This window comes from Muscardinus avellanarius (genome assembly GCF_963383645.1).
Source record: "Muscardinus avellanarius genome assembly, chromosome: 5".
NCBI lineage: Eukaryota > Metazoa > Chordata > Mammalia > Rodentia > Gliridae > Muscardinus > Muscardinus avellanarius.
Genome location: NC_137790.1, coordinates 73081831 through 73101436, shown reverse-complemented (window position 1 = coordinate 73101436; position 19606 = coordinate 73081831). Strand labels below are relative to the sequence as shown.

Genomic DNA, 19606 nt, shown 5'->3' with positions numbered 1-19606 from the left:
AGCCCTTTCTCCTGGTCCTTATAATTACCTCCATCACTCACCATTTTCATATTTTCTGCGACAAAAAGATTTCCAGATTCATCTTGCACTTCCCCTACCTCAGCCCTGGAATCAGCCATTTTGTCAAGGAGCCCCATTTCCTTTCAGTGGAGGATGCTATCTAGGAACCATGAACTGAGAAGTTGAAGTGCTCATTGGTTCTGAGATGTCATTGCTTCGAGGCCCTTTCAGTAAAGAAAGCTGGAACATACTTACATATACATACATGCATACATACATATGCGTGTAGCCCCCAGCCTTTGTATGCGTTTTCATGCCATTTGCCTCTAAGCCCATATACCTCAAGCTTTCAGCCTCTACTAACTCCTCAGTGGGGAGGGAAAAGAAAAAATTATTATTTTTTTTTATGGTACTGGGGATGGAACCCTTCTACCTCCGGGTGACACTCCCAGACTTATTTTATATTTTATTTGAAAACAGGGTCTCTTAAGCCAGAGAGACTGGCTTCAAACCTGCATGATCCTCCTATCTCCACCTCCCAAGCGTGTGCCACCACGCCTGGCGGGAAAAAAAAAAATTATAGTGAAACTTTTTTTTTTTTTTAACCCAGGGGCATTTTACCTCTGAGCTATATCTTTAGCCCTTTTTTATTTATTTTGAAACAGGGTTTTGCTAGGTTCCTGAGGGTCTCACTAAGTTACTAAAGCTGACCTCTAATCTTCGATCTCCTATCTCAGCCTCCCAAGGACTGAGATTATAAGCATGTACCACCATGCCTGCCTCTTAGGTGAATGTTAATACCTGCCCAGAGATATGTCTGAAGTAATCGGATGATCCCTTCTCTAGAAAGACAGAAGCTTGCCTAGTAAGGTATTGCATTTTTTTTTCTCATTTTCTTTTTTTTATCTTTGTGCTTATGAGTTTGTTTCTGTTTTTAATTGAAATGATAATTTGTATTTTAACTTCTTCCTAGCAGAGATAGAAAAAAACTGTGTGTGTGTGTGTGTGTGTGTGTGTGTGTGTGTGTGTGTGTGTGTGTGTTTTTTGCTGGGGATTGAACCCAGGGACATTCTACCTCTGAGCTATACCCCCAGCCCTGGTTTTTTTTTGTTTTTGTTTTTGTTTTTAAACGGGGTCTCATTAAATTGCTGACAACCTCACTAAGGTGCTGAGGGTGGCTTTGAATCTGTGATCCTCCTCTTACCCTCTCAAGTACTGGTATTATAGGTGTGTGCCACCATGCCAGCTAAAAACAAACTTTTGAGAGAGATATTGAGGAGTCTTTAATGGTAGCTTAAACCTAGAAAATAAAAACGGGCTAAAGCAATGAAGATTATCAGCAAAGTAAGATTCAGGGAAGAAGATTCACATTAACTTTAGGGAATTTATTAGGGTTTGTTTTAAGATCCTGTGGTGGAATCTTGGGCATTTCATTCACAAGAAGTCATTTCATGGATTTAATAGAGATACCTGTATACCAGAGAAATAATTATTTTATACTTTTCTCAGTCCTTTTCTCAGTCCTTCACTCCATCCCTTTAGTGTTCAAATCCCATTCCAAGTTCCCTGTCAGAGATAGGCTATGCTTATTGGAGAACTAAGGGTTTTCCTGACAGGTGACTGTCATATTTCATCTGTCTCCAGCCTCTTCTTGTGTAGGGTTCTTTCCAAATGTTGCCAATTTTATATAACAAGTGTTGTGAGTGTGTGTGTGTGTGTGTGTGTGTGTGTGCGCGCGCCCTGAAGATGAAGAAAATGACTCAGAGCTGCTCAAGGTTTAGGGGTATAGGCCTGGGTTCAAATTCTTTAAACTTCTCTTTGTCTGTCAGATGGGGATTTGCCCGGTAATATATGTAGAAAAGTGTTTTGACATATAGTTAGAGCTCAACAACTATTAAGTACAATAACTTTTGTTGTTGTTTTTTTCAATAAAGAGATTACACCCAAAAAAAACCCCCAGTTATAAATGGGCAAAAAAAACTTGAATTGATATTTTTCTCCAAAGAGGATAATATAGATGGCTAATAAACACATAAGAAGATGCTCACTATTACTAGCCATTATGGAGCTGTAAATCCAAACCACACTGAGGTAAATAGATGATTGAATAAAATGAAATTAATTTTTTAACAATGTTATTAACTCTGACAATGGTAAGAGGGAAGGACCTGTCAAAAGGTATCACCTCTGCTACTCCTTGGTTTTGAGAAATGAATGAGCAGGTGTTCAACAGGTGGAGAAGGCAAGTGACCATTTTTACAGTCATTAGTATGGCAATTATGTAAACAAAACAAAACACATAAATAACCAATAGAGAAACTGGAGCACTTGTGCATTTTTGATAGGAATGTAAAATGGTGTGACCACTCTGGAAAACCATAATGCAGTTCCTCAGAGAGCTAAACAGAATTACCATATGATCTAGTGATTCTGCTCCCAATTATGTACTCAGAGAATTGAAAGCATACTCAGATATGCTGGTGCACAGTGCTCATGTGGCATTCTTCATAATAACCAAAAAGGTGGGAATACCCCAAATGCCCATCAGCAGATGAATGTGCACATAAAATATGGTTTGTGTATAATGAAACATTATTCAGTCTTAAAAAGGAAATAGATTATAATACATGCTACAACATAGATGAACTTTGAAAGCTTTATGCTTTCAATGAAATAAGCTTGACACAGAAGGACACATGCTGAATGGTTCCACTTAACCTAGATACCTAGAATAGACAATTTCTTAGAGAAAGCAGTATAGTGGTTACCTAGGGCAGGGAGAGGTGGGGGGAGGGAGAGAAATGGAGAGTTGTTTCTTAATGGGTATAGTTTCTGTATGAGATGATAAAATAGTGGTGATGGTTGACCAGTATGGTGAATATATGGAATACTAATGAATCATATACTTTAAACAATAAATTTTATGATATGCATATGTACACACACATATTACTGAGATTTTATGATGATATAACATGAAAAACCTGCTTACATATATTCTTATAGGGTACTTCATTTTTCCAAAATTCCCATTAGCTGCAAATAGTTGTGTACCACATAACATTTCAGTCAACAATAGATCATGCAACAGTTATTCCCTTAAGATGAAAAACTTCTGTTGCCTAGTGACCCATAGTAATAGCATAGCTCAAGGTGTGACCCTGTGTTTCTGGTGATACTGGTGTAAACAGATCTATACTGCCAGTCTTATAAAAGCATAGCACATGAAGTTGTATGTAGTAGGCTATATCATTTATGTTTGTATATGTACTTTCTGTGACAGTCACACAATGATAAGTCACCTAGTGACCCATTTATCAGAGTGGATCAAAGATCATTAAGAGGTGAATTACTGGGGTTTGGGTTGTAACTCCAGTAGTAGAGTACTTGCCTAGCATGCACAAGATCCTGACACTGCAAAAAAAAAACAGAAACAAATCCCTGCACATTGACTCTCCTCCACACCCACACACATACACACATAGCATGTCAAAGGAAGGCTGAAGGAAGACATTTGTGTAGTAAAAAGGTCACAGAAAGGGAAAAGTTGGGAAGTCAATTGAGTTTGAACAGGGAGTAGCCTATGGGCTAAAATGAGCCTGCAATTTGTAACTGTTTTTACATTTTTAAAGATTATAAAAAAACAAAGATGAATATATGACAACATGCACGTGTAGTACACAATCTAAACCACTTTGGATCTAGAGACCTTTATAGAAAAAGTTTGCCAACCCCAGGTCTGTAATATTGCTGTAGGATGAATAGTGTCCCTTCCCTATACCATACTGATTGCATGTGTTGAAGCCCCAAGTCCTAGTAAGATGGCATTCGGAAACACTTTAGTTGGGGTCATGAGTGCATAGTTCACTTATAGAGATACCAGAGAGCTCACAGCCCCCTTTTTGTGGAAGGACACTTTGAAAACATGCCATCTGCAAGTCAGGATGAGAGTCCTCACCAGAAACCAACTGTACTGCCACCCTAATCCAGACTTCCAACCTCTAGAACTACAGTAGATTTCCATTGTTTGTTTGTTTGTTTGTTTGTTTGTTTGTTTGTGGTGCTGGAGATAGAACCCAGGGACATTCTACCTCCAAGCTATACCTCCAGCCCTATTTTTTATTTTTTATTCTTTTTGGTTTTTGTTTTTTGTTTTTGTGGTACTGGGGGTGGAGTACAGGGACATTCTACCTCTCTACAACACCCCCAGCCCTACATTTTTATTCTTTAATTTGAAACAGGGCCTCACTAAGTTGCAGAGAGCCTCACAGAAAGTAGCTGTAGCTGGCTGCAAACCTGCAATCCTCCTGTCTCAGCCTCCTAAATACTAAGATTACAGGTGTCACCACCACACCCAGCTATTTCCATTGTTTAAGCCACTGTGTCTAAGGAATTTTGTTATGGCAGCCTGGGAAGACTAAGACAGACAAACTTCACAATTTTTCAATAACAGAATCTAGTCCCACTGATACAGGTTTTGCTATACAATCTCTTCTCTTTTTAATGAAAGGGATATTCAGATGTTTTAAGAAGAGGAAAGAATGCTTATCATGGAACATGGTCAGGGGAGTTGTTTGAAATAACTAGAGTGACAAGCAGCAGCTTCCAAAGTCCTAAGAAGAATAGGGTTTCTACAATAGCAGTTTTCTTCTGCACACCATCTGTTTTTCTTTGAATATAACAAAAGTGACAGCTTTTCATGTACTGATACTCCCCGTGCCTTTTAAAGTCAAACATATGATCCTGTTTGCGTGTAAAGGTTTTTCTCCCGTGCCCATTTGTTTCTCCAGCTTGAATTTCTATGTAAACTCCCTTGGCTAAATCACACAAGCCGCCTACACCATGCTGCCTCCCCCTTGCTTCAGAGTGGGGGTGGAAAACCCCGTCTGCAGCGTGGAGTAGCCGGTATGCTGCGCACTGTGCCAGGCGTGCTATCTGTGCCCATTGTTGTGGGCATGGAAATCTGAAACATGGCCTTAACACATTTTTGGCAGCATATTCTAAACCTGCCCTTTCATCTCTTTTTTTTCTTTTGTAAACTTTGAAAAATTCCCATTATCTCCTTTCCCTCCCTTTGCCCTAAATTTTCCTTTTCCCCTTAAAAGGCAATATTATATACTTAAAGAAAACCTTATTCTTTTTTGCATAATTTTAGAGAGCTATACTTATTTTAAGTCTTCTATTTTAAGTCAGTTTATCAACTGTGCAGCCGTCACCCAGTCCCGGCAACCACTGTTCTACTCTGTCTCCAGCTTTGCCTTTTCTGGACTCCACATTTCCCATACATGCACTCACACAATGTGGACTCGCTTGCATTTGGCTTCTTGCACTAAGCATGCTTTGGGGGTTCATTTGTGTTATAGCATGTACCAGCATTTCTGTCCTCTATGTTACTGAATGATATCTCATCACATGGCTATGGGTTACATATTGCATATCCCTTCACCAGTTTGCTAGGTATTTGGGTTGTTTTTACTTTTCAGCTGTTATGAAAGAAAATACTGCTGTGAACATTTGCATGTAAATCTTTGCAAAGTATAGTAGACCTCTTATTTTTGGTGATTAGTAAAATTGTGTTTCTAGTTCTTAATTCAAAAAAGCAACTGAGTTGAACACTTATAGTCTTAGTCCTTTGCCTCTCAAAAACCCTTCCTAAGCTAAACTGGACTTTTAAAAACTTTTGGGGGACTACCAATTGATCTTATTCTTTTAGTCACTGACCCTAATAAGTAGGAGGTGCTCCACTTGTTAGAAAAATATTCCCAACTCTTGCTTTCAAATCATTCATATTTAAGGAACCTTGATTCCACACATCTCTGTGTTTAGACCCATGTTGAGGCCAAAGAAGCCAAAGGATGAAATATGGACTCTTGTGGTCCTTCCATCAGGAGAGAAATAAACAACCAGAGAAACATTTCAATTCCATCCACTCAGCCAGTCAGTAGAGCTTTTAAATTACTACCTCCTCTTCTAAATTTTTGTTTGTTTGTAATGGGATCTTGCTATGTTGCCCAGGATGGTCTTAAAATTGTCAGCTCAAAGTGATTCTTCTCAGACTCCCCAATAGTTGAGACTACAGATGTGCACCGTCACACTTGGCCTCTGCTTTCTTTGATAAAAAGCAAAATTTTTTCCCTTTTTCTTTTTTTCCAGTACTGAGGGTGGACCCAGGGACATTCTACCTCTGAGCTACACTCCTAGCCCTATTTTTTAGTCTTTTTAGTTTGTTTGGTTTGGGTTTCTTTTTGTTTGTGTTTTTTTGGGGTTTTTTTTTTTTTTTTTTTTTTTTGGTTTTTTGGTGGTGCTGGGGATGGAACTCAGGGGCCTCCTACCTCCAGGCTATACTCCCAGATCTATTTTATATATATATTTTTATTTGGAAACAGGGTCTCTTAAGCCAGCGGAGGATGGCTTCGAACCTGAATGATCCTCCTGTCTCAGCCTCCCAAGCGCGGGGATTACAAGCATGCGCCACCACGCCCAGCTCTTTTTAAGTTTTTGAAACAGAGTCTTACTGAGTTGCGAAGGGCCTCACTAAGTAGCTGAGGCTGTCTGCGAACCACAATCCTCCAGGCTCTGCCTCCCCAGTGCTAGAATTACAAGCATGCACTACCACACCTGGCCCCACAAATTATTTTTGAGAAGTACTAAAGTCTAGCATGTGCTTCTAATCCCAATACTTGGGAGGCTGAGACAGGATTATCGAAGGTTCAAGACCAGCCTTAGCAACTTAGTGAAATCTCAGCAACCTAGCAAGACCTTGTTCCAAAACAAAAATTTACAAAGGGTTGTGGAGCCAGGCATAGTTGCACACACATGTAATCCCAGTACTTGGGAGGCTGAGACAGGAAGATCGCAAGTTCAAGGACAGCTTCAACAAAAGCAAGACTCCCAGCAACCAAAAAAAACCAAAAAGGGCTGGAGGTATAGTGGGGAAATAGTACATCCTCAAGTTCAGTCCACAGGAAAACACACACACACACACACACACACACACACACACACTAATAAAGTATACACACACATACTAATAAAGTACTAATAAAGTTTCTGCTAGTTTTTCTTTAGCTCATGCAAAATAGTAAGTGTTAGCCAGGTTTCACGTCTTTGCTGTGTAGACATCATATCCACATAGCTGCCCAAGGAACAGGAGCTGAAAGCCCTTACTGGCTACCATCAAGATCTTCCTTCCATCCTTTGTAGGACTCTTCCTGGGCAATCTCAGTTCACATATATGTCCAGGCCCTAGGAGAACATCTCTTATAATATGGCTTATATTATTAGTCAGTGGTTAGTATATAGGTTTTCTTATTTGAACCAGGCATTTTACCCCCTATTGATTTTATCCATTAGTCTCAGGTCCATGTACATCTTAGATCTCATTTGGTGAATTATATCTAACCACCAGGTGAGATCTAATCCATTTGGAATTTAGTGACCAGAGGACGCTACAGCAATACTGTGGTTGAGCTGGCTGTTTCCATGTTTGTTTAACAGACTACATATAACCCTGTTGGCTCATGACTCACTAAAAACTCCCAAGTCCCTTGATTTTCATTCTGCATTGGAGTTATTGTGTTATTACAGAGTCACGTGTAACTTTACATTTAGCCCTGTTAAGTTTTATCTTACTGGTGTTTTTAACTAATTTTTATTTTGGTAAAATATGCATAATGTAAATTTTCCCATTTTAACCATTTTTAAGTACAATTCAGTTGTATCAAGTGCACTCTCATTGTTATGCAGCCAACACCACCATCTCTCTCCAAAACCTTTTTTATCTCCCCAACTAAAACTCCATACCAATTAAACAATGATTTCCTATTCTTCCCCATCCCAGCTCCTGGCAACTTCCTGTCTCTACTTTCTGTCTCCGAATTTGACTACTCTAGGTACTACATGTGAGTGAAATCGTATAGTATGTGTCCTTTTGTGAATGGCATATTTCACTGAGCATAATCTTCAACATTCATTTATGTTGTAGCATATATAAGAATTTCCTTTATAAGACTGAGTAATATTTCATTCTCTTACATATGCTGCATTTTGTTTATTTACTCATCTATGATGGACACCTGGGTTGCTTCCACCTTTTGACTCTTGTGAACAATGCTGCTATAAACATGAGTGTACAAATACCAGTTCAACTCTCATTGATATTCTGGTTTTAATTCATTCACTACATCTTGCCTGTTTTGTGTTATTGGATAATTGTTGGAAAATCATTTATGATTGATCTCTGACTTTATCCAAATCCCTCTTGATAACAATGATGCATTTCCTATTGATCTGAAGTATTGCACAAGATTGCCACTTTCCCCATCCTCAGTCTTAGAACATGTTATTTCCATTTGCCTTTGGGAGCAAATTCTGACTGTATGAAAGCTGGCTATTCCCAAGTCCAACTCTGATGACAATGTCTTAAACCAGCCTCTAAGCTCAGTCAGAGTGAGAGGCTTGAAGATTTTTTACATGTTTGTTATCTGTCTATTTGAAGCCATTAAGACTATATCGACACCAGAAAGAAGGGAACTGACTCTTGGAGTGGTTGACTGGGATTGAATTCCTCTGCTTCACAAATATTTATTGAACTTCTATTTGTGAGAAGCACCAAGTGCTTTTGGAAAACAAAAGATAAATAAAACATGCTCCCCGCTTTCAAGATAGTTTGTAGTTCAAAATCCTGGAGGAACTCTTTATTGTGTCCCAAAGGCCTTTAGCCAAGGCTTTAGCCACAGCTGTAAAAAATATCACCTTCAGCTGAGGAGGGCTACAAAATATACAGAAAAGCAACCTGTGCTCTCATTTTCTACTTTAGTATAGAAAGGTTTTAAGCAAGGATTTGTAGACAGACTGAAAAATCTCAACATGAAAGCTTTAAAGGTGTTTAGCTTTTGCTTTACTTTGACTAATAGGAAAGCACCAGGAAAACAAAAAGTACCTTGCTCTTGACAGTATAAAATTCTTATTATTTTTAGAGAATAGTAACTGTGCATTTATGAAATTCTTTGTCAGAGCAATTTAGTTAATAGCTATGTAAATGACTACTTATTTCATTGTGTAGGTGGATCGCTCCATGTACACTTTCTGAGAAAGAATATAAGTGCTAAAAACTATTACCACTGCAGATGGAAAGAAGCAAAAGTTGAAGCTGGACTGCCATACCTTTGCTGTGTTAGGCATTTGGAGTGAGGCAGAGAAAATCCATCTTGTAGGGATTTGTTCCGTTTACCAAGTGGGATTTCTTATTCATATCCAACTCACAGATACATGAAAGCCAATGTGAATTGCAGTGCAAGGTCATTTCTTATTTGGGGGTTTTGAGCACAAAAGATCATTATAAATCCAGCATGGGTGAGATTGAGGAGGTGCTGGAAGTTAATACCATAGCCATAAATTTCCATGCAAGGGAACATCTATAAACACATAAGTGGTGTTTTTAAAGGGTTATTTTTTTTTAGCCTAAAAACAACATCAGAGGAAGCTGTCAGTGGCAAAGCCTTTATGGTACCAGCTTCCTCCTGTGGAAGCTGTGTAATCCTGGAGGAACTGAGCCAGGCCTGATCTCAGAGACGAGTCAGCAGTGGGACAGCGTAAATGGGCCTACTCAGTAGGTGGGCCACAGCTCTTCCTCCAAGTTCATTCTGTGTAGCAAATGAGCCTCATTTTCACTTCTGCTTTAGCCATTGTGTCCTTCTTCTTTGAGATGTCCTCAGATTTTTGTCATGCAGATCACATTAAAATTCTTATCTTATCGGTGATCCCAAGTGTTCCACCAGGTCAGCCTCAGTCCTGCCACCTAACAAGTCCTAACACCTTTTGACTTGCACTAGCATCAGTGCACATTCTCCACCATCAGGCTAGCAATGGAACCTACAGAAACTTACTGAGCTTGTTTCTTCCTGAGGCTACAGCTCATCCACTTCCCTGCAGCTATCACTTGTTAGTAACTGAATCCCTCATCACCTGGCTCCATACAACAATGGTCACAAGCACCCGTACCTTTACTTGGCAGGCCCTTTCTGTGCTGTGCCTCGGCCACTGAAGTAGACACCAGTGGCTGCAGCTATCCCAGGTCTCCAGCCCTGTGGTGCTGCATATTGTGAATGCCTCCTTAACATCTGTATGTGTTTGCTTTCATTTCTGTTTCCTTTCCCTTCAGGTACAGAATGAAGACAGTGTCCTCCTGTTTGTGATTGCCTGGACAATCACGGAAATTATCCGTTACTCCTTTTATACATTCAGTCTATTAAACCATCTGCCTTACCTCATCAAATGGGCCAGGTAAAAAAAAAAAAATACATGCAACAAAAACTGAGTTTTGGTATTATCCATTACCACATTTGCTCTTATTGCCTAAATACTGCCTCCACGTTTTTAAAAATAAAATTATAGGAGCCAGATGAGGTGGTGCATGTCTGTAATCGCAGTACTTGGGAGGCTGAGGCAGGAGGATCACAGGTTTGAGGACAGCCTCAGCAACTTACTGTGGCCCTCCACAACTTAGTGAAACTCTTGTTTCAAAACAAAAAATAATAAATATAGGTGGAGGTATAGCTCAGAGGTAGAATGTCCCTGGGTTCAATCCCTAATATGAGGGGGGGGGGAGGGGGGGAGGGAAGGAAGGAAAAAGAAAAGAAAAGAAAGTTGTACGAGACAGCAGAGGTTGGGGAGAAATCCGTCTGTAGATTTCCACAGATAAGTGTCTTGACAGTCTTGACTTTGATCAATAGAAACACCATTCTAACTTATTTTTATTAGGATCAGTTCTTTTTAGTTGAATTATTCAGTACAGATTTGATGTAATTTCCTTTTTTGTGCCCTTATCAGATTTTGTTGATGAACTTCTGCCATTATAGTTTTTTTTGGACCAAGTCCAGTTCTCCTCATCTCAATTTTGGCAAGAAGCTAGGGCTCTTAAATTAATTTTTAGTTAATAACAAACATTACATGGTAGTTTTAGCTTATCAGTTTATTTTGCTTCAGTTATTTTTACCAATAATATTCATTATGATGTGGGCAAAAGGCTGATAGTTCATCTGTTTATTTTAACTAATCTATGAGACAGTTGTGAGCAGTTTTCTGAATTGGAAAAGACTATGGGGAGGCAGGAAGGACACAGCAAAAGAATTCAAATGATCCTTGGAGCCAAAGTGCCTCTTTTCAGAGAAGGAAAACAGTGGTTACTAGACAAATTATGAGTTTGGTGATTAAATTACAGACATAATACAATTGTTTCCAACATTACAAGTATGAGAATTCCATTATTATTATTATTTTAATAAACTTTTTTATTAGAAAAGAGGAAGAATGGGAAACATGGCAGCTACTAACCAATCTGCACAGCATTGCAAAAGCTGTGTGTCAGGATATAGGGACACCAGGCTACAGGGGTTGTGAACCAAGCTCTGATTTAACTACTGGGCAAAGAGTTTTTTGCTTATTTTTCTCTATGGTCTATGAGAGACTCTTCTCTTTTTACTTTCCTCTTTAGTGTGTTGAATCGGCCATGGAGAATGTCTTCCCTTCATCTTATAGGCTTTCAGCATGGTTCTTGTGCCTGGGAGTTTTGAATCTCATGTTTACTGTGAGCCCAACGTGCTCAGAATGGTTTTCAGGCTCTTTTCCATGGGATGCTAACTGCTTTCTGAGTTATTTTGAAACAGAAGACTTTATTTTATTTTTTTATATTTTTGATACTAGGAATTGAATCCAGGGGCGTTCTACCTCCAAGCTACAACCCCAGCCCAATTTTATTTTTATTTTTGAAACAGTGTCTTGTTAGGTTGATAAGTCTCACTACTTGCTGAGGGTGTAAAGGACTTTTTTAAATTGAAGATAATTGTGTGGATATTCTTAAGTGATGATATTGTGGGTATTGTTTTGCAGTCCTAGGGATTGAACCCAGGGTCTCATGCTTGCTAGGCAAGTGCTTTACCACTGAGCTATATCCTCAGTACCCCACCTATTGTAGGGTGTTTTTTTTAATTGAAAATTGCCTAATGACCAAAGACTATTATGAATTCTTTTAATGTATTTATTTTTTGTCCACAAACCAAACTTAGCATTACGTTCTAGGAACTTCTAGACAGTATATTCCAGTACCTTCCTTCCAACCCACTCTCAAACTTTCAATACCACGCCTTAGCCCACAAGGGTAGGACTCTACACTATAAAACCATGACTTAGTAGTGGCCTGACTTTACCAGAATCCAGCATCAACTTAGTTGTTTTGAGGAGTTATTCATTTGGTCAGGTTGAGGCTGACTGGACACATTCATTTGTTTTAGAACATTCAGAAACATATGTCTACTATGAGTCCCTTTCAAAAACCAGCTTGTAAAACTTGGATTTAAATAGCAGGCAAATGGGAAATGTAGAAACATTATCTTTCTTTTCTTTCTTTTTTTTTTTCTTTTTTTTTTTTGTTGTTGTTTTTTGTTGTTGGTACTGGGGTTCCTGGAAGCCCTTCTACCTCAGGGCTACACTCCCAGACCTATTTTATACTTTTTTTTTATTTGGAAACGGTCTCTTAAGCCAGCACGGCTAACTTCAAACCTGCACGATCCTCCTGTCTCCGCCTCCCAAGTGCGGGGATTACAAGCGTGTGCCACCACGCCCGGCTAGAAACATTATCTTTCTAAACAAAAACAGTGCCAAGCCAGGCGTGATGGCGCACACTTGTAATCCCAGCATTCGGGAGGCTGAGACAGGGTTCATCCTGAACCCACTTCTTCCTCTCTGGTCCCTTTCTCATTTCAGTTATAGGCTTGTGTTAGAAATCAAGGAACCTATAGCATTCTTGGTTTCTACTCTTCTTGCTTTGCTCCAGGTTCGTGAACAGCCTCAGTTACTTAGACTCTTTGCAGCTCAGTGAGACCCTGTTTCAAGATAAATAATTAAAAAAAATAGGGCTGGGGATACAGCTCAGAAATAGAATGTCCCTGGGTTCCAATCCCAGTACCACACACATACAAAAAAAAAAAAAAAGTGCCTATGGGAAGGGTAAGAGTGTATCTTCTGGCTGAAGCTGACTTCCAGCCCCTGTAACGGGCATTTTGTTTTGTTTTAGGTACACACTTTTCATCGTGCTATACCCGATGGGAGTGTCTGGAGAGCTGCTCACGATATATGCAGCTCTGCCCTTTGTCAGACAGGCTGGCCTGTACTCCATCAGTTTACCTAACAAATACAATTTCTCCTTTGACTACTATGCATTCCTGATTCTGGTAATGATCTCCTACATTCCAAGTAAGTAAACGGTTGTGCAAATACTTAGTTGTGTTTTAAAATTTGGCCCTCTAATAAGTAGAGTTAAATGTCTTTGAATGTCCTTGCACCATATCCAAGTAAACATAAATCTAATTTATTGGGAACACTTTGCTTTTTATTGAATGCTGACTGTCAAAGGGAATTTTCTCTGGTAGTAATTGAATAAAGATGAACCCTTCTCAATACAGCTGCCAAAATGCAGCCCTTCTTGGTGTGTGGGTTTGAAACACTGAATACCAGGCTAGATTAACTGTGTGCTGGGAGAAAGTACTGAAAAGAAAACAAAAAAGGCATTAGAGGCCTTACCTTGCTTGTATTTTTCTGTCTCTTGAGAAACTGCTTATTATAGTATATAAAAAACATTGTAAAAAGATGTTTTCATTATTTACTGCATCCAAATAGTCTTACTTTAATGGATCAGAAGTTAACTAGAAACAAATAACAAAATAAAAGCAGATTTATTTTTTTCTACATTTCTCATTTTGATGTTGAGTACCAATACCCTCTGAACGAGACTCAGTGTTCCTTTCAGAATGGTTTCCATTTATTTAAAAAAAAAAAAAAAAAACTGCTGAAGCCAGGCATGGTGGTGCACACTTGTAATCCCAGCATTTGGGAAGCTGAGACAGGAGGATCACGGTTCAAGGACAGCCTCAGTTACTACTTAGTGAGGCCCTTTGCAACTCAATGAGATCCTTTTTCAAAAAAAAGAAAAAAAAATAGGGCTGGGGTGTAGCTCAAAGGTAGAATGCCCCTGGGTTCCATCCCCAGTGCTGCAAAAAAAGAGAACTGATGATGGTTTCACTATGTGGAGAATCAAACATGTCTTTGAGCATGCTCAGCAGCAGAGAAAGCCATGTTCAGTGGCTCTGGGCGGGAAGTCCTGGCTGCTGAGGATGAAGGTAGTTGTAAATCCTGTGATTGATCTCTACATCACAAAGTCACAAAGGCTCTTATCCAAGGATATATAATGCTGCTTTTGTTCACTTAACTATTTCTATAACCACTATATCTCTAAATCTTAATCCATAATGGATGCTATAGTTTCCCCTGGTACCCAGGTTCAGCCAACTTCTGAACCCCAGCCCTGTTTTATTTTATTTTATTTTATTTTATTATTTTTTTGTCTTTTGAAACAGGGTCTCATTAAGTTCCTGATGCTGACCTAGAACTTAAAATTTTCTGATCTCAACCTTCCAGGTACTGGGATTACAGATGTGTTCCACCATGCCAGGCTAGGGATGGATTTTTCTTAAGCCCCCAGCATTAACTGAATGAATCATCCTAACAACAACTATAAGCAACATGTTTGTGTCCCTCTCTTGAAAATTGGGTTGCATGTATTGTAAGAGGGGAAAAAATCTAGATTTCATGTGAACATTTATCTTGGAGAAATATTGGATACAATTCTGCTTCATGATTCATTTTCCAGCCTTTATACGTTCAAGTCCTGTTTCGTGCTGGAACCATAAAGCTCTAGGCCATCTCTTTTCACCTGTAAAGGTAGTTGATTTTCACCTGTAAAGGTAGTTGATTTTCAAACAAAAGATAAATATGAAAGAATCTAAAATTTTTAAGTAATAAAAAATCAACTGTTTTTCACCTCTCTAATTTTTTTTTTCCTTTGGAGTTTTGTTTTCCTGTCTTTAGGGCAACGACGCATAGTTGCAGTTTCACCATGCCTAGATTGGCACATATCCCCACGGATACCACAAGGTTTCTTTCAGTTCAACATAGATTTTGAATAGCTAGGAGATACGTATCAGATTGGATAAACTGGGAACAAGGAGGATATCTGATTCAGCCCTCTAATGAAGTGCTTCCACCTAGACAAAAGTCTAAGGGTCCAAACTCAGTTCCTCAAGGATTTCCATCTATCTAAGAAGGAGGACAGCTCCCGGGCCAGCCTCAGTCTGTCTGGTTTGTGGCCTAGTGGCTAACTACTGCTAAGCCTTTTGCCTCTGCCTGCTGCCCTCTGACATATTGACAGGGCAGGGCAGGAACAGGCTGCCCTCCATGATGGTAGGATTCCTAGAAGAAAAGAGCCAAGCATGCACCTCAGAGCCACCTGTCTTTTAGAGAACAGGAGAACTTGACTTGGTTACATTTTAATATAATTTATTTTTTAAAGACAGCTTAACTCTTGTAGGCCAGGAAAAAAAAAAAAGGTGGATTTCAGATAAAGTTTTAGAGATTCCTGCCAAATCCCTGACTCCCACCCAGGCGTGAGAAGGCAGACAGCACAGTGGCCACATGCAGCAGATCCTCTCTGTCTACTGGCATTCACTGGGTCTGACCAGCCAGCCGCCCTGGATGTCTTTGGTAGCTCAGGCTGTTATTGTTAAGACCAGTTTGTGCAGTTTGCCCCAGCCAACAACATACTTCCAACTTTCCAACACTCTGTATTTATAAGAAGAAAATGCAGAATTGAGTGAGGCTGCTGTTGACATGTAGTCCCCATTACCTAATTTGGCTTTCTTGCGACTTCTGGCTCTTCTAATCTTCCCTGAGAGGAAGGTGACTGATACACAGACATAACATAAAGTAACACCTTTTCTTCACAGTTCTGGCCTTGTTGCAGGTGTAGCTCAGATTGTGGCTCCTGAGCCTCAGTCCTATTCCTTAGAATCCCTGGGAAGGGGCCCCTCTCCTGCTCTGCTTCATGTAGTGTGTACTGTAGCAACAGGATACAGATCTGCAGGACTCAGTAGACATCTAAGTTCTGTTTATTTTCCCCTCAAAAATTGGTGAAAATTAACTAGGAGAGTGGGGACAAAAAAGGCTGAGAAACACTGATGCATGGTGGAGACACAAAGAAGCTGGCCCTGTCCAGGTTGTCAGTGATAACCACACCTCACCCCCAACACGCAGAGACAGGCATGTACACATGCATAGCAGCAGTCCCTTTTCTGTGTGTCCTGACCTGGGAGAGCAGAAGTTAGGGTTCCCAATAGCTGTTGTTGGGCTGAGAGCATCTTGGGCTCTCCTCAGCCTAGTCCACTTAAAGGTAGTGGCCATGCATCTGGAATTTTATCAACCATTTTAGCTGGATTCAGACTGAATGTGTGTCCTGGCCCAGCATCTAAGCCTGGCCACCAAGAAATTAGTCCCACTGACCTCCCACACGCCTTCTCTATCAGTCAGCACTTTCACAGCTATCATCTAAAAGATCTGACCAAAGCCGGGCGTGGTGGCCTATGCTTGTAATCCCAGCATTGGGAGGCTGAGACCGGAGGATCGCGGTTCTCAGACAGCCTCAGCTACTTAGTGAGGCCCTCTGTCTGCAACTCAGTGAGACCCTGTTTCAAAATAAAGAATAAAAAATAGGGCAGGGGTTGTGGCTTGGAGGTCGAATGCCCCTGGGTTCCATCCCCAGACACACACACACACACACACACACACACAGATCTGACCATACAACCTAGAGAAAGGAGGATTTGTTTTTTCAGTTTTCCTTGGAGAATTCAGGCCATGTGAGGCCCAAGACCATGGCTCTCAGGGCATGATAGGAAACAGAGAGAAGGCGATCACAGGCTGTGCTCCTCACATCATGGAGCTGGAAGCCAGAGAAGTCAGGGAGGAGGAACCATGTACAGTCCCCAAGTCTGCAGCCCCCGGGACCCACACCCTGCCGCCCACCCACCATCCATTGAATCTACTACAGTGGATGGATCCACTGCTGAGATTACAACCACACTCCGCTTCTAACATTGCCACTCTATTTCCATGAGGACTGGGGATTCCCCAGATCCAAACTCTTACACCTCCCTTTCCCCTGGCTGCTGAAGAACTCCTGGGAGGTGTGAGAGAACAGAAGGGCCAGCGCTGCCTGCATTCTGGAACCTGGCACAGCACCGGTTCTTGCCGTGGGAATGAAGGTTTACCGGTCACCTTCATGCCTTACCTACTACTGAGGGCCTAGTGAATGGCTCCTGGGTCATCACTGGCCCTGGGGCCCCTGAGCTGGCTGTGTGATAGTAGCTTCGAGGCCCACTCACCTCACAAAGATTCCTGTCACCAAAGCAAATCTAGAAGTGGGACCAGCCCCACATTTTTAAATGATTACAACTTAGCATTTCTTAAGTATTATCTTTGCTTCCAGTTTTTAGGTTTTAGAGCTTGTCAAATTTTCTGGGTTTCACACCAGTAGTCCTCTCACTATTGAATTATCTGCACATTCTGGGTCTTTTCTGTGATTAAGCTCCTGCTGGGGAATGGTGAGTGGAGTGGATGGCAGCACTACCTAGCACTCACCTGCCTGTGGCTCATCAGCAGCCCTATGTCCAGGCACCCCTGACGCCCTGGAGGCCTGGGGAGAATCATTTGAAATTTGGCCACCTTGAAATCTATCAAAATAGGAAGAAACTATCCAGGGAGTAGTAGAAATTACTCCCACCCCACACCATAGTACAGGTTACTGTATAAAACAGATATTAGAGCTGTAGAAAAGGGGAAAGAAGAAAGGGCAGTGTATGCCCAAAGACCACCTGGAGTGTATGCCTCGGGCATACTAGGCAAGTGTTCTACCAGTGAGGCCCGAGGCCCTGGGTTCAGGCCTGAGTGCCAAACCACACACACACACACACACTCACACACACTGGTTACTTGGCAGCTCTTTGGCATCTTGATTGATAATGGAAGAAACAGAAGTGTCTGTCACCACTCTGTACCACTCTTCCTCAGCTAAAGCAGAAAAAGGCAAGTCTCTCAGTGTTTTCCTCCTCTACTCCAAGCCTTCTTCATTACCTTTCTTGGTTGCTAGACAAGAACTAGTCAGAGGGTCGGACAGGACCACAAGCCCGTGGACTCTAAGTAGGAAATGCAGTTTTCTTTTTTTGGGGGGGAGGGGGTGTTGGGGGTCAAACCTAGGGGCATTCTATCTCTGAGCTACTCTCCTGGCCCTATTTTACTTTTTATTTTGAAACGGGTCTCACTGAGTTGCTTAGAGCCTCACTAAGCTGCCAAGACTGGCCACAAACCTGTGATACTCCTGTCTCAGCCTCTCAAGTACTGGGATTACAAGCGTGTGCCACCACGCCCGGCTTAGAAATGCAGTTTTAAATGATGTCTTTAACCAATGCTTTCTTTTCTTTCAGTTTTTCCTCAGTTATACTTCCACATGATACACCAGAGAAGAAAGATCCTTTCTCATACTGAAGAGCACAAGAAATTTGAATAGTTCCTGCTTTCTGCACCACTCCCCCAACCAAACTTTCCAATGATCAAAAAAATGCTGCAGACTTTTTGAGTTCCCAGTATATTTCATAGAAAATAAGTAAGAACTATTTTTAAAATACTAAACAAACAAAACAAAACAAAAACCAAAATCCAGTGTCACATGGGCCTGGGATTTTATACAAAAAGAAAAAAGAAAAAAAGTGGCTGTTACATAAAACGTCCTGGCTGGTCCATTTCAGCATGCTCTTCAACCAGACGTTCCCAGTATTTATGATGGCTCTAGAAAGGGATTTGGCATTTAATCTCCTCCTGTGTCCTTCATTTATCTGATAAATAAAGATCTGTAACACTAACTACTTGAGAGTTACAGTCTGAGTCATGGAGTTGAGCCGGCCATGGCCTGGCCTACTCAGTAGAGTTCAGTTTCAGTCTGCAGTGTGTTTAGTGTTCCCTTCTCAAAGTACTTGACTGCATGCTGGAAACTATTTGTATTTTTGAAACAGCAAATGTTCTTGGAATGCTCTGAGGTTATGGCTGGGACCTAGCTCCTCTTATCTATTGAATGAATTATAAAATGTATATGCCTGTGAAGCTTTGGGGTAGTGCCCGTAATCAGAAAAACCACTAGAGCTCTTTGGATTTTTTCAATTGAGTCATTACTGCCTGCCACTAAGAAATGTGCTTGAACTTAATCAGTATGTGTATATTGTAAAGACCTACCTTACCTGGAGCTGAGCCTCAATCATATTTTAATAATCGACAGTTCTCCGAGAGGTGAAGCTTAATAGCTAGTCAGTGACAAGTACCTTTCATGGTACTGTTTTCAGATCATCTCTGAGTAATGTTTTAGCCAATAGCTATTCTCATTTATGGTCCAGAAACTATCATCACATAGGGGTGGTGAATTTGCTATTAAAAGCACATGGAAGCTTTAGAGTCTGGAAAAAACATTCAGGAATGGTTTTATATACCATTATTTTATTTTAAAATTTTTGTTCACTCTTCTACTTAGATTCTTTTCCTAATTATGGTCCTGTGCTAATTCCCACCAAGATGTAAGTCCAGAGGCAGCACGAGTTCTAGATGGGCAGTCTCGAGCTGAAAGCCCGGTTGTCTCTTAGGTCCTGTGGACACTGACATATCCTCATACCATTTA

At 40.7% G+C, this 19606-nt stretch overlaps 1 protein-coding gene across 1 annotated transcript in view; it reads left to right on the top strand.

Moving 5' to 3' along the window:
• The window catches only part of HACD2 (3-hydroxyacyl-CoA dehydratase 2), a gene marked incomplete at both ends in the record, with an annotated part of 101579 nt that extends 83128 nt beyond the window's left edge, over positions 1–18451 (top strand). Inside the window, 3 exons of the mRNA XM_080695526.1 lie at positions 10163–10284; positions 13073–13251; positions 18369–18451. Of these exons, the coding sequence (XP_080551652.1) occupies positions 10163–10284; positions 13073–13251; positions 18369–18451 (384 nt within the window). The remainder of the gene's footprint in view (positions 1–10162; positions 10285–13072; positions 13252–18368) is intronic.
• Between the last annotated feature and the right edge of the window lie 1155 nt (positions 18452–19606).